The sequence below is a fragment of the Aspergillus wentii genome, assembly GCF_001890725.1.
Source record: "Aspergillus wentii DTO 134E9 unplaced genomic scaffold ASPWEscaffold_6, whole genome shotgun sequence".
NCBI lineage: Eukaryota > Fungi > Ascomycota > Eurotiomycetes > Eurotiales > Aspergillaceae > Aspergillus > Aspergillus wentii.
The window spans coordinates 2,035,607-2,049,969 of record NW_024467837.1 but is presented as its reverse complement, the minus strand read 5'-3'; the positions used below and the strand labels follow the sequence as shown (position 1 = coordinate 2,049,969).

Sequence of the window (14,363 nt, the reverse complement as noted above, 5' to 3'; positions counted from 1 at the left end):
ATAGGGAATTCCAGTTCCTTCAGTGGAAAATGAAACAAAACTATTAGATTAAACAGATAGATAGATCAATGGATGTCAGAACAACATCTATGCGTACAATCATGAATAAATTCGCAAGCTGGGGTATTATACAAAAACAGTCTAAATTCTACCAGAAGTACATACTTCCGTACACATTCTCATAGCATTGGAACACATCAGGGCAGCTGTATTCGTCAGTAAGAGTCAAAAAGTTAGGGTCATAAAATGTAGACTTACTACACCGGATTCTGTCCAAAAATGATATGCCAGGTGTACTCCATAATATGGGCGGCGACTTCATCCGACAAATCCGTCGTCAGCACCCACTCGTAGTAATGCTGGTAGTCGCTCAACGGCCGCTTGAGGACCTGATCCCGGGAGACGGCGAATTGGGAACAGCACGGCACACCCACGACCTCAGGGACTTCGGTGTTGTTGAACAGCTCCACCCACGCCTGCGCGTAGACACTATCCGTCGACGTGCTAGCCTTTGACGAGGATGATTTCAACGAGGGGTGAATCTCAGCGGGACAGCCCGGGGCGTCCTGGCAGCGGAGGTTGGCGTAGCCGTTTTGCTGGACGTAGTCGAGGCGCAGGGAGCGGACGGACTCGATGTTGCTGTATTCGATGGTGTCGGTGTGCCAGCCAGCGGGGAGGCCGTCCTTGTGGCTGTGGATGAAGACGATGGTTTCGGGGAGGTCGGAGTAGTGGTCGACAATGTATTGGAGGTAGGCGAGACTTTCGCGGCCTTTGTTCGTGGGTGTGTGCATGGATGCGCTGAGGTCGTCGACAGTGTAGATGATTCGTCGCCAGCTGAGCATGAATCAGTACCTTTCTCCAGTAAATGGTGGTTGAAAGACTTACTGTGCCAATTCATCGGCCACCCATTGCGTATCCTCACTCGACAGCCTAGCCATCACAATCGCACCGTCCACCGGCACGGTGATCGGCGTCGTCTCCCACGTCTGATTCTCAACCTGAATCTCATCCTGGTCCGACCCAGTCTCCGTCTTCAACGGCGTCCCCGCGAGTTTCGGCTGCTTGCTGTGATCGAAAACATTGTCGTCGCTGTTGATAGGGGTGCCGATCTTGAAGCCATCAGGCACGACGCCTTCTTGCTTGGTGGTGGGAGGCGAGGAGAGTTGCTGCGCAGAGCCAGCACCGCCACCGGCACTGTTGGAGAAGTTGATCTGCCAGAACGGTTGCACGCGCGAGTCGTCTCGCATGAGGTCGAGGTTGCGTTTGACGAGGACGATGGCGAGGATTAGCAGGCCGGCCAGCCCGACACGCACGGAGAGTCTCATCGCAGCTTGAAGCTTAGTTGGTCTCAATTCAAATCCAGCTCAGCATTAGCCTCTCGGAGATAAGCGATTGGGTTTGCGTGGCGAGTCTGCAGCGCTACATGGGCTGGAGTGAGGGAGAGAAAAAGAAAAAGAGAGAAAGAAAGAAGAAAGGGAGAGAAAGGAATGCCAGAAGAAAAAAGAAGGGTGAATGTCAGCCAAGGGAAGCCGGCGAGGCACAAACCAAGGCTTATCGTATTTTTTTCTGCTTAGTGGGATGGGCCGGTGATGGGCGGAATGGGCCAAAGGGGCGATGATCTGCAGGGAAATTGAGGGCGACGAAATGAAACAGCGTCCAACGTTATACAGAGATTAAAATACCCTCGATCAGACAGTGACGAAGCGTGTGTCAGGATGGCTGCATCTGTAACTCTTGACGTCTCCGGATTCAGGGCGAGCCTATAAAAAGATGGCAGTTCGAGAGAATGCCCGTTTGTAGAACGGATCAGCGACCCTGAATCTAGTCGGTCCCTTGACCCACTCGCAGACTTTTATCTATTTATTGCTGCGATCAGAGATGAAGCTGGAAGTTTATATATTTGCCACCCGCTGACACATGATCAACATCTCCTCTGCCAGAGTGAGGTGATAGGCATCTCTACATGCGACACTTAATATCTGGCCAATATCCTGCCGTGGTCGCATCAACTTGTTCTCCTCTCTGGACAGCGTGTCGCATCGGTCGCCATCCATGGTTGATCGTCACTGTGCGACGTCGAACTGACAGCCTCGAGCCATCGACGTTATTGAGGTCATACACAGTCAGACCGGAGGATGACGGATCCACTGCTGATGGATATGTCTTGGACAAGCTCGTGGGGATGCTTTAGTCTTGAGTTATTCTCCGTGGACGAATGTTTATTCTGACGACAAATACACGTCCATTGACTTATCTGAAATCATAAAACATTCAATCATAAGATGGCTCATCCTGACATATTCACAATCCCCATCCAAATAAACGTACCGACCAATGCGCCAACCAATGCACCAACGCCGTGATGCATTAACAAGAAACGGAAAGATAAGAAAAGAGAGAAAGATCAACAGCATCTCCCCTTCTTCTTCGACGTAGCCACCATCTCCGACTCCTCGTCCACCCCCACACTACTCGGCGGAAACCCAGGAATCCAACTGCGTCGCTTGTCATTCGACTGTCCCAACCGAAAACTGCCATTCCCATCACTATTATTATTTCCCAGGCCAGACGCCGTCGCAATCCCATCTATCGCCATTCCCCCCTGCGACAAGGCAATCTCCGCCTCGCGCTTATTCCGCTCCTCCACCAGCTTCCGGGTGATGACTCGAAACACCTCTTCGATGCCCTCGCCATCCTTGGCGCTAATCTCATGACAGCAGTCCCACCCGATATCCTGGCCCCAAAACGCCGAACTCCGCTTGCTATCGGGGCTCTGCAGCGTGGAGGAGGAATGGCTGACCCCGGCCGTCGGCGGCGGGGTGGACGCCTGCGATGGGTACAGCTGTTCGGCGACGTAGGCGATTGTCCGTTCAAAGGGGACACGGCGCAGTGAGGGGTCCAGCGCCACGATGTCCGATTTCGTGCCCACAACGTGGATGACTAGTGGTTCGTCATCGCCGAGATTGTTCTTCAGCTCGAGTAGCCAGCCCATCATCTCTTGGAAGCTTCGCTCGTCGGTGATGTCGTAGCATAGTAAACAAGCGTTTGCGCCGCGGTAGTAGAGGCGCGAGATACTGCGGAATCGTTCCTGGCCGGCTGTATCCCAGATCTGCAAGCGGACGACGGTGTCCGAGGTACTGTCGAGGACGCGCTTGGTGACGAACGATGCGCCGACGGTGGACACGGTCGCGGGGTTGAAGGCGTTCTTCACGTAACGCTGCACAAGGGATGTTTTGCCTACGCCTGATTGTTGATGTTTTAGCCATGGAATGGAAAGGAGGCAAACAGAAACATAAAGTAAATAAAATCAGATGCATACCTTGGGCGCCCAGGACAACAATTTTAGCCTCGAGAGAGGAGCTCATCATGGCGGGGTAGACGCAACAGCGGGGAGAACTGCATTCGCATGATCCAGCAGAAAAGGGATTAGAAATCAGCGCAGGCGAAGCAATAAATACAAAAGAGGATGGAAGACGAGGTTGTACTGGAATTCCTGCTTGAAACGCAGCAATGCTGTTAGGGAGGGGAATTTCTAGGCGAGAGAGTCAGAAAGAGGCGGAGACAGAAAGTGTCAGAGTGACGGCCTCAAGGCTGAGCAGATCAGCCGATCACCGTCTGATTTCTTTGTTGCCTTTGATGGCGTTGACTCTGACTTTGACTCATCGCGAAATAATGACTTGTTCGTGTGGATAGAGAGACAAAGGAGTGAATAACCGAGGAATAATCCCTTGCAGCACGATTAACTTTGACGGAATACCTGAAGAACATTCTACACACCAAACAACCAAATACAACTCCTACAATGTAGATGACAATCTTATAACGAGAGGTAATATTAAGGTTCCCTCCTCCTCACATGCCCATCCCGCTGCGTGCACGCCTCGCTTCCATACAGATTCACCGCTGTCGCCTATCTTGGCGATGCAAGGAGTGACGCCTTTATTGCCCATACAAATCACATCATCTCAGCCGGGCTGGGCGTTGAAAATCGGACTGTCCGATCTTAGACTCCACCTTGCGCCGCTTATTCCAGCCCGAGGCTGAAATAGGTAAATCATCTACATGTGGAGAATGGAATGGAAAATAGTGCCAATAAATGTTCTTCAAGGTTCGATTCAGATTTGACTGATTCGATTTTGGTCAGGCATACTTTTGATATGCGAACCGTCTATCTGTACAATAGCAAGGGCCAGTCATTCTGGCTTTAAGAATGCAAAAAAGAATATATCGCGGCGATCCATCCAGGACCGTGGGTCTCAAAAAAAAAAAAAAGCATAAAATCAAAAAGGATATTAAAAAAGACGTAGCGAAAATTTTAAAAAGCCATCTGCAAATAACACATGCATAAAAGGGGGAGAAAGAAGAATGGGTCGAACTTTCGTGCTTCGAAGGGAGATGGATCAAACTCCAGTTCGTCGCTATGCAAATTCCAATCACAGATACTGTCGTACCAGTCCACATGGCCATCCAGCCCTGACCCTGCAGTCGGTCAGGGATCGCCTGAAACCTCCGGATATCTTTGGTTTGCGAGAGTTATTCTGGTTTAAGGTAGGTGGGTGGCCTGCTCGTTGTCAGAGGACGAGGACTGGTTGTGGTCGGCGTGGCTCTTCTCGACGTCGCCACTGTCATGGCCGAGGGCAGGAGTGTCGAGGGCGAATCCGTACTCGGCGGCCTTGGCTTCGATTTCGTCGTCGGTGAGCTTGGGAAGTTCCTTGGAGGCGCGGACGTAGGTCATGTTCTCGGTGAAACCCTTGGCGAAGATGATATCGATTTCTTCCAAACTGCGGTTGGCAGTCTCGGGGTAGAAGAAATAGATAACCGGGATGAAGCAGGCGTTGAGGGCGGCGAAGAAGAGATAAGTACCCCATCCAATGCGGTCAACCATGACTGGAGTGATCATGACCACGGTGAAGTTGAAAAGCCAGTTGCTGCAGGTGGAAACAGCATTGGCCTTAGCACGGGTCTTGATGGGAGACAGCTCGGCAGGATACAACCAAGGCAGAGGAAGCCAGGTGGCACCAAAAGCAGCCATGTACATAAACAGACCAAACACAGCACCCTTGGAGGCGGCCTTGGTGTCGGGGATCAGGCACGCAAAGGTGATGATCATGGCAGAGGTCTGGATGAAGGATCCGCTGAGGAAAAGCTTGCGGCGACCAATCTTCTCAATAAAGAACCAAGAGAAGGTAGCAAAGATAGCATAGACAATCATATTGACACCACCAATCAGCAACGCAAAGTCCTGGTCCTCATGGAGCGAGCTCTGCAACAACACAGGCAGATAGTAGATGACCGCGTTGCAACCGGAAAGCTGCTGGAAGATCTGGGCAGAAGAACCGACCAACATACGACGGAAGTGCTGGGAACGGCCACCAGTAAGCAGGTCGCGGAATCGGGTCTCCTCGCCAAAGGCACCGGACGCCTGAAGCGACTCCATGACGAGCTGCTTCTGCATCTGGGTCTCGCGGTCATGGACTTCGAAGCCTCCCAGGGCAGCAAGCACATACTCACCTTCCTGGACACGGTTCTTGGAGATCAGGTAGCGAGGAGAGTCGGGCATGTACCACATTCCAACAATGATAACGACGCCGAAGACGATCTGGAAGGCAATGGGGAAACGCCAGACGAGGTCGCTAGGGCCGTAGTGACATCCGAAATCAATCCAGTAGGCAATCATAGTACCAATGGCAATGATACCACCTTCGATACAGATAAGCAGACCACGGTTGCTAGTCTTGGAGCACTCGGCCTGGTAGGTGGGAATCGTCGAAGTATTCATGCCGTTGCCAATACCGGTGATGACACGGCCAAAGAAGAACTGCAGCAGAGGAATATGGTCGACAAACGAGGTAACCTGGATAATGACGCCGATAATCATGACAATGGCCCCCGAGAAGATCATCCACCGGCGGCCCATCTTGTCACCAAAGATAAGAGCGTAGACCGCACCGACCAAACATCCTAGCCCAATTAGCCATGGGAGATATAGAGCCCAGCGCAGGGAGACAAACCCAACTCATAGACAGCAGTGACCAGCGCCTGCATGGTGGAATTGTCCTTGGTAGCTGTGAAGACATTGTTGAAGTGTTTATCGCTGATAATACCGGACATGACACCCTCTGCAGAACCGTTAGTAGATACCCTTATCTGTACACGCCATGCCACTTACGGTCATAACCGAACAGCAAGAAACCCATTGTAGCAATGGTCGATACCGTCAACGACAATTTCTTGCCGCGTAGGCCCGCGAAATTGGGCGAGGCTGTACTGGAAACCATGATGAACGATAGCTATAGGAACTTGATCGCTAGGAGGTGTGTGCACAGCAGAAGAGTGGAATCGTCCCCAGTTTTCAAACAGACACCCGGTCGGTTTGTCTTCTCCAATGCTTAGGGGAACTTGGCAGGAGTAAGCCTGGAGTAAGAATAGAAAGGGAAAAAGGAATAGGACAAACGCGGAGAAAAAGGGGGGGGGGACCAAGGGAATTTCTACTTTCCCCCAGGCTACAGGCAGTTGCGAGGACCAGATACGCTGAGCGTACGGCCTCTGTTTTCCCCAAACTGATCACGAAATTACCAACGCTCATAGTCCGCTGGACCATTGTTTGTTTGTGGATCCCGGGGGCCGGATGCATCAATAATGCAAGCTAAGCATTTTGCTTTTGGGGGAGCCCTTGGCCCCACTTGGGCTACTGTTTATGCATAAAAAGTGATGTCACAGTGGGGCTGGAAAATCAATCAGAAAAATTAAAGAAAAAGAAAGGAAAAAAAATAAGTCAAAAAGGGCTGAAGTTAGAAGCCAAGGGGGGCGAATAGCAGCTGAGAATTTGCCTCTTCGGCTGTGGCCGTCGCCAATGATCGTTCCTCATGGCTGGAATGGAGTTGTTCCCCTTTGTCAAAACAATTGAAGCGCTTCATATTTCCGAGAGAGTTGCTGTCGAGGACGGATTCAGGCCCACTTGCCTAATTGAAAGCCAACAGACGTCGTACATGGTAAATAATAATTGGGTGAGTGAGAAAAATAAAAAATAAATAAAAATGAAAAACAGATTCTTCAAATTAAATCCCCATAAGACAGCCCAACGTGGAACAGGGAGAACGAGACGTCTCAGTCGCGTTCGCGTCGATGCTCAACCCGGAAGCTGAAACGAGATTCTTCTTGGGTGTTTCCCACGGGGTTATGGGCTGAGAATCTGAGATAAGCTGCTTCACCCGCAATCTGACTGGTATTTCCCCATGAAATGGAATTGTAATGGGTATTGTATTCGCAGAATGTCACCTGGCTACGGGCAAGTCCGGCTGCAACATTGATTCTCCGTCTCGGGCGTTCTTCAACTCTGCCCTCGGGAAGCCGTCGCTTTTGTCCGAATGCTGCCTAGCGTCTGCAAGGCGCTAACCCAGGGTGGTCTTAGCCGTATCAGGTGTATCATACCGTACCAGATGCATCCGGTCCCCTTTCTCCATCCCCTGCGGCTACAATCCTTTCTCCAGACTCTCTCCAGCTGCCACCACGCAACACGGTTCAGCTTCTCCAGACCCAATTATCATTTCGTCTGACGGGTCGATCAGGCCATTTGCCCTTGCGCTGTCAATCAGAGTTCGCCTGTTCTAGTCGCTGCTTAACTTTTATCCCCAACAATCTCGATCATTCATTTTTCAGGCGTATCGAACTTCGACCTGTTGACATTCCTCCGAACGAAAACCGACATCCACTCTCCGGATGGAGAAAGACCGCACTCCAGTTTTAGATAGTGGTCAGTGATACTGCAGCATGACTCTCAGATTGCATCCAGAGATCTGAAGTGGCATTCCGTTGTCCAACGATATTCCTGGGTCTGCATTATTCCACCATTCGACTGCATTATCGTGTCACCCAAACTTTACCCAGATATTAAGATCGGTGGACCTTGATAATTACAATCTACATGGGTATCGTAATCGTCCTGTTCTGTCTGTCTTGCTCATTATTGCTTTTTCCCCCTTCTTTTTTTTAATTATTCCCCCTCATTTTTGCCGTCCTGTTCTTGTGCTCTCTCTCCATGTTGAGTTTGTACAGCCCGTCGATCAGGAGCATCCTTCGTGGTCAAGCCACGAAGCTTAGTGAGATCGCCTCGCCCCATGCAGAATAGTCAAGGAAGCCAGCCCAGTGAGGCCACGAACTGTCATGGGACCGAGGCTACGAGCCAAGCACAGACAAGAGAAGACAAGAAAAAAAGAAGCTCTGCCGAGAAAAGTCTTTTCCATTTGGTAGCAGATGGCCTCGCAAGTGGAGGTGGTGGGGGGCCAAACTCACCCCAAACGAAATCCTTCGGCATCTCGGCCAACTAATGGCGTTGCTGTTGCTGTGTCGTCAACCTCTGCGGTTGGATTATTCCTTCCGGGCGTCTAGTTGCGTTGCCAAATTCTATCCTCCACACCCCCTCTTTCCAGGCACCAAAGATGATCCAGACATTCACTCACGGACAATCCCCACGTCAGCGGCTCGCCAGCGGATTTAACGCGTAGGATGGTACGTCTGCAGGTAAGACATTCGAGATGGATCTGCTAAAGAATCAGATGGTGTCGGTTGATTCGATCGGAATGAGCGTTTGGACACTTCCGGGTTGTCATCTTGCATGGGGTTTTAATTATCCGCCTGGCAGTGCTCCGGAAACTGTAGCATCCATCAATCATAGAATTTGTACTGGCCATTGTTCTCCGGTAGACAGTCAACAAGACAGTCAGCTGGACGAAAATGACGTCGCGGTGTTGAGGCAGTAAAGATTAACCGAGTACTGAATTCTAGCTGCCCTGATTTCTGTCGCCATCGTCGTCATTCTCGATTCCCACAAGGCTCCAGCGTATCTGATAAGACTGGCACATGGCTGAGTCACATGGCGATAATCTCGACGTCGTGCCCATTGATCATAATCATCATCGTCGACCATCTTAGTTCCATCCCAACACGCCATAGCATGCATTAACACGGGCAAAACTTTGACATCACCAAGTATACCCGGTCAGAAAGATAGCTGAATAGATGAACACGGACCGAGCGTTCAAGTTTGCACCGTTTCGTCGATCCCGAAATTGGTGCCTTTCCGGTCGGCCTTGGCTTTGCCGGGCTTTTCGGCAGCGGCGTTCTTTTAGTCTTCTAGATCGTTGATCCAGGGCCAGGGCCGATAGCTTCGCCGTTCGAGTGGAATGGAAGCCTTGGCAGGTATTCATTGTTGAATAAAATACCGTATTTGTCACGTGAGGGTGGGTGTTCAGAGGTTAAGATGGAGAGAGAGAGAGAGAGGGGGGTCCAGATTTAAAAAAAAAAAAAAAATTGTTTGTTTTCAGCTTTCCATTGCATAAATAAAGCTATGATTGGGCTATAATGTCTTTGTCGATATCCGTTTTTACCGATTGCTGCCTGAGGCAGTTCACTTCTAGCCTTCCAGGCTTCCAGAAGCTTCAAGTCACAACACCAAGTGGAATCAGTGAAAAAGCATCGTCGATCATGGAGCCAGGTCCAAATTCCAAATGAGATAATCAGAATATTACAGGTAAATTAATTCCCCATGGAGAATTGTGACAACACACTGATCATGGATCGTCAACAAGCATTAAGTTTGGATATATATCCAGACCATTGGGACGGCACATACGCTCTCTCGAGCGTAGCGAGTTCTTCAAACTTCAATGAACTTAAATGATCGGTGATAGTTCATGCTTGGTATCTGCAGAAAAAAGCCAATTCATCGCTTGCACGTCCAGAAGACTCTGAGAAAGGGGTAGCTGTCTTGCCCGTGTAACGCAGAGTCCCTTGCTTCGTTGTGTCACCTCACGAGGATTCGAGGAATGCGGTTTATTCTTAGCAGTCCCAGCGGTATGGTATTGGATTACAGGGACTACAGGGCTGTTGTGGCTGCCTGAGTTGAATTGTTCATTGTCTGGACTTGTCTTGGGAGAAGCACCTGTTTTCAGTGGCTGGCTGCAGCCCTTGCTATCCTTTGGCATAACTATTATGTATCTGCTTTGTCATATGAACATGAACAAAGTTATCCACATGACTAAGCATCCGCACAGGTCTTATCTTCATAATTCATCTTGATCGCCAACCTTAACCACATCATGGCCATTTCGAGTCGGCCGAGAAATCCACCGTCGCCCGAATCCCCCGCAAAGGTTGCTTTTCTCCGGGGATCACGGCGCCTTTCAGCCAACGACAAGCCGTCGATTTCTGCTTGTTCCCTCGTCATTCGCTATCTTTTATACCGAGGGAACCCTTAGCCTATCTTCGGTTCGTCTGGAGAGTACCAGGTACAAAAGGTGGACTTTTCTCCTGGATTCTATCTTCTCCTCAGTTTCATTCAATTCAATTCACCTACCTCTCTTCACAATGGGACAGAACAAGCTCACTGGCGAGGCCGTCGCCCAACACAACTCCAAGGACTCGTGCTGGGTCATTGTCCACGGCAAGGCCTATGACGTTACGGAATTTCTGCCAGGTAGGTTCATTTTCTCTCATAATTTGTGGCATCGTAGCTAATCCAGCACAGAACATCCTGGTGGCCAGAAAATCATCCTCAAGTACGCGGGCAAAGATGCGACCGAAGAATTCGACCCGATCCACCCTCCCGACACACTAGACAAGTACCTACATGCTTCGAAACACCTGGGTGAGGTCGATATGGAGACTGTCGAGCAGGAGGAGAAGGTCATCGAGCCTGGAGAGCTGGAGCGACAGGAACGCATCAAGCAGATGCCTCCGTTGGCGGCGTGCTATAACCTGATGGACTTTGAGTCTGTCGCACGGAATGTGATGAAGAACACTGCTTGGGCATACTACTCCAGTGGTGCGGACGACGAGATTGTACGTTGAGACATGTCAACCCCCAGGACGAAAGCTAATTGTCATCCCAGACCATGCGTGAAAACCACTCTGCCTTCCACAAGATCTGGTTCCGACCTCGAGTGCTCGTCGATGTGGAGAACGTCGACTTCTCAACCACCATGCTCGGCACCAAGGTCGACGCTCCTTTTTACGTGACTGCCACTGCGCTGGGCAAACTGGGCAACCCCGAGGGTGAGGTCGTGCTCACTCGTGCCGCCCACAGCCACAACGTGGTCCAGATGATCCCCACCCTCGCCTCGTGCTCGTTTGACGAGATCGTCGACGCCCGCCAGGGCGACCAAGTCCAGTGGCTCCAGCTCTATGTCAACAAAGACCGCAACATCACCAAGGGCATCATCCAGCACGCCGAGAAGCGCGGCTGCAAGGGCCTCTTCATCACCGTCGATGCGCCCCAACTCGGCCGTCGCGAAAAGGACATGCGCTCCAAGTTCTCAGACGTCGGCTCCAGCGTGCAAGCCTCGGACGGTGATTCCGTCGATCGCTCGCAGGGCGCCGCCCGCGCCATCTCCTCCTTCATCGACCCCTCCCTCTCCTGGAAGGACATTCCCTGGTTCCAATCCGTCACCAAAATGCCCATCATCCTCAAGGGCGTGCAGTGCGTCGAGGACGTCCTCCGCGCCGTAGAAATCGGCGTCGACGGCGTCGTCCTCTCCAACCACGGCGGTCGCCAACTCGAAACCTCCCGCTCCGGCATCGAAGTTTTGGCCGAGGTTATGCCTGCCCTCCGCGAACGCGGCTGGGAGAACAAACTCGAGATCTTCGTCGACGGCGGCATCCGTCGCGCCACGGATATGCTCAAGGCTCTCTGCCTCGGCGCCAAGGGCGTGGGTATCGGTCGGCCTTTCCTGTACGCCATGTCCGCGTACGGCCAGCCGGGCGTCGACCGCGCCATGCAGCTCCTCAAGGACGAGATGGAAATGAACATGCGCTTGATTGGCGCCACCAAGATATCCGACCTCAACCCCACCCTGCTTGATACTCGGGGTTTGATGAATGGTCATGGTGCACCGGTGCCCTTGGACACGTTGGCCCTTAACGCTTATGATCCTCTGCAAGCGCCTCGATTTAGCGAAAAGGCCAAGTTGTAAACCGCTTTACTACATGGAGGCTATTTTGCATTTTGGATGAGGTGTCTTTTGCTTGCTTTTATAATGCGACTACATGGTTGGGTGGACGAATGGTCCGATGAGATATACCCACGTTAGAACGACTGATTGGTCTATACACGTCTCTGTGAGATGACGATTTTTGTATTTATACTGAAAAGAAAAAAACTTTTATGATCCACGATGAATGTAAATATTTCCACGTCCATCTCGTTCAAGCGGTTCGATATATATCGCAGGTATGTATTCTACAAGTAGTAACCCTGTAGAATGTAGATCAGTATGCCAAACGCTCTGCAACATTCATTATGATAGCTATATACTCCAAACTCCAATGCTGATCTGATCCAAAGAAAAAAAGTGTGTGTGAACGGCTACAATTCCACCACTTGTGGCTTATTCCCCAGCTTCCCACTGTTTTGATACATGCACGCAGCATTCACCATCCACCCGCAGCCTGTATTCTCCCCACCCCAGACCTTGGCCCAGACAACCCCCAGAACTCCATACGTAAGGACTCGAGCTGTATCAACCCATCCGTGCACATCGAAGAGGTCGCGGAATATTCCAAACAGCGACCACAGACGGCCATGGCCTGCCCGGTCCCGTCGCGAGGCGCATAGTCGCTCCCATGCCCGCTGCGCCTTGTCCCAGTAGACGGGCTCTATGCCGTAGCCAGCGTGGATGTGTCCGAAGACGTGCAGCGCGGGCCGGACTCGCCATGCCTCGGTGAGCAAGAAGGGACAGCCGGTTGAGTAGATAGGGGAGAGGTCGAGATGGGCTTGCGGCGGGGTGTGGGTGATTAGGATGTCGGTTTCTTGGGGGATAGTGCCGGACCAGGCGTTGTGGTGGGGAGGGTAGGTGAAGGCGTGTTCGGGGCCAAAGGGGACGAGGGCGGGGATTTGCGGTGCGCCGTAGAGGGTCAAGGAGCGTGAGGCAGACGGCGACGACGGCGAGGAAGGGAAGGAGAGGGTGACGGAGGAGTGCTGGAGGTAGTGGATGTCGCCCCAGTCGATGCGGAAGTTTTCGAGTTCGAGGTCGTCGAGGGAGCGGATGGAAGCTGTGGAGGCGGAAACAGTCGAGAAGGACGAGGTGGAGGGTTTGAGATCACGGTCTTCATCTCGTCGGGAGCGGACGTCGAAGTAGCTGTCGTGGTTGCCACAGATCACGACTTTGTGGGGGTGAGGCAGTTTGTTGAGCCAGTCGACGGCCGCCTGGATCTCACGGATGCTGCCATCATCGCAGAGATCACCCGCGTGGATGAGGAGATCACCGTCGGGCACGTCGGACCATTCGAGGGTATGGGTATCGGAGATGCAAACGACACGGATGGGACGAAGGTCGGGTGGAGGCAGGCGGGGAGGGCCGCGCAGCCGCAGAAGCAGATGATGGAGAGGATAGAGAAGAGCGACGAGAGGAGAGGAAATAAAGTAGTCGTGGAGAGGACGGGCGTGGTAGGGATTGGACATGGTGAGGATGGATGAGAAGGAAAGGGAGGGGAGAAAGGAGAGAAGGAGGAAATGTTGTTTTCAGTTGGGCAGTCGATGATGATGCGAAGCCATTTATGGTGAGAGAATCGGGCGATGTTGGGAAGTTCAGCGATCAACGAAGAAGAGGGGTTCGGGGATTTACAGAGGATTGACAGAATAAAATGACATTCAGTAGCTACTACTTGTTATACAGACAAACAAATATATTATCTGGAGGCTTGTATATAATGGTGGTTGATATTGACGAAACATGGTTCACCACAATGATATAATCCAAGAAAATGATCCGTCGTCATCCTGATATTTTATCTTCTATTTTTCTATTTGATATTTTCCATTTGATTTTATCCTTTCTCTCTCCATAATTGAGGCACTGGATCTGTTTTAATATCTGTCGCCACATCCGTGCCAACTTCACTTTCTGGTTGCGGACATTCCTCTCCATCACCATCCACCAACCACTTCTCTCTGGCTTCTTTCTGGCTCCTCTGGATCTTCTTTGGAGCCCAAAAAGAGCAAATCTGATCGTCTTCAGGCGGTGATTTTCCCCATCGCATCGCCCTTCTTCCTCGCCCTTCGATCCTTGATCGTTTGCGTCATATCCCTTGTGCTGATCGGCTTCGCTTTTATTTCTTTCGTATTTGCTTCTTCCTCTCGTCTATCCTGCCAAATTATTTCTCGTCTCCTTTCTATCTTTAATTCTCTTCTTTAACTTCCTCGTGGCAAACCCCTCCATCTTCTATTCGGACGGACTGTACCACCCGCTCTCTCCGCCCACACCGTCTGGACTCTCTTTGCTCTCACTCTAATTCTACGACAACCCAATCCTGTCCGGTTTGCCCCTCCTCCTCCACCTCCTCCTCCATCTTTTTCTCCCCTTCCGACC

General features: G+C 51.3%; 5 protein-coding genes across 5 annotated transcripts; 1 reads left to right on the top strand and 4 right to left on the bottom strand.

The window, feature by feature from the left end:
* Positions 1-257: 257 nt before the first annotated feature.
* Positions 258-1,325, bottom strand: ASPWEDRAFT_30474 (DUF3431 domain-containing protein; the record flags this gene model as incomplete). The annotated part of the gene is made up of 2 exons (XM_040833417.1): positions 258-834; positions 886-1,325. 2 exons carry the CDS (start codon positions 1,323-1,325, stop codon positions 258-260), a joined length of 1,017 nt encoding a protein of 338 aa, XP_040687073.1.
* Positions 1,326-2,404: 1,079 nt separating this feature from the next.
* ASPWEDRAFT_30473 (Rab family GTPase) lies at positions 2,405-3,368 on the bottom strand (the record flags this gene model as incomplete). The annotated part of the gene is made up of 2 exons (XM_040833416.1): positions 2,405-3,243; positions 3,320-3,368. The coding sequence occupies 2 exons, from the start codon at positions 3,366-3,368 to the stop codon at positions 2,405-2,407; spliced, it is 888 nt and encodes a 295-aa protein (XP_040687072.1).
* Positions 3,369-4,543: 1,175 nt separating this feature from the next.
* ASPWEDRAFT_174802 (putative MFS monosaccharide transporter) lies at positions 4,544-6,278 on the bottom strand (the record flags this gene model as incomplete). The annotated part of the gene is made up of 3 exons (XM_040831273.1): positions 4,544-5,961; positions 6,012-6,119; positions 6,170-6,278. 3 exons carry the CDS (start codon positions 6,276-6,278, stop codon positions 4,544-4,546), a joined length of 1,635 nt encoding a protein of 544 aa, XP_040687071.1.
* Positions 6,279-10,365: 4,087 nt separating this feature from the next.
* On the top strand, positions 10,366-11,969 carry ASPWEDRAFT_174801 (L-lactate dehydrogenase (cytochrome); the record flags this gene model as incomplete). Its single annotated transcript, XM_040831272.1, has 3 exons — positions 10,366-10,474; positions 10,526-10,839; positions 10,890-11,969. The coding sequence occupies 3 exons, from the start codon at positions 10,366-10,368 to the stop codon at positions 11,967-11,969; spliced, it is 1,503 nt and encodes a 500-aa protein (XP_040687070.1).
* A 392-nt stretch (positions 11,970-12,361) lies between these two features.
* ASPWEDRAFT_116252 (metallophosphatase domain-containing protein) lies at positions 12,362-13,456 on the bottom strand (the record flags this gene model as incomplete). Its single annotated transcript, XM_040828644.1, has 1 exon — positions 12,362-13,456. One exon carries the CDS (start codon positions 13,454-13,456, stop codon positions 12,362-12,364), a length of 1,095 nt encoding a protein of 364 aa, XP_040687069.1.
* Positions 13,457-14,363: the final 907 nt, after the last annotated feature.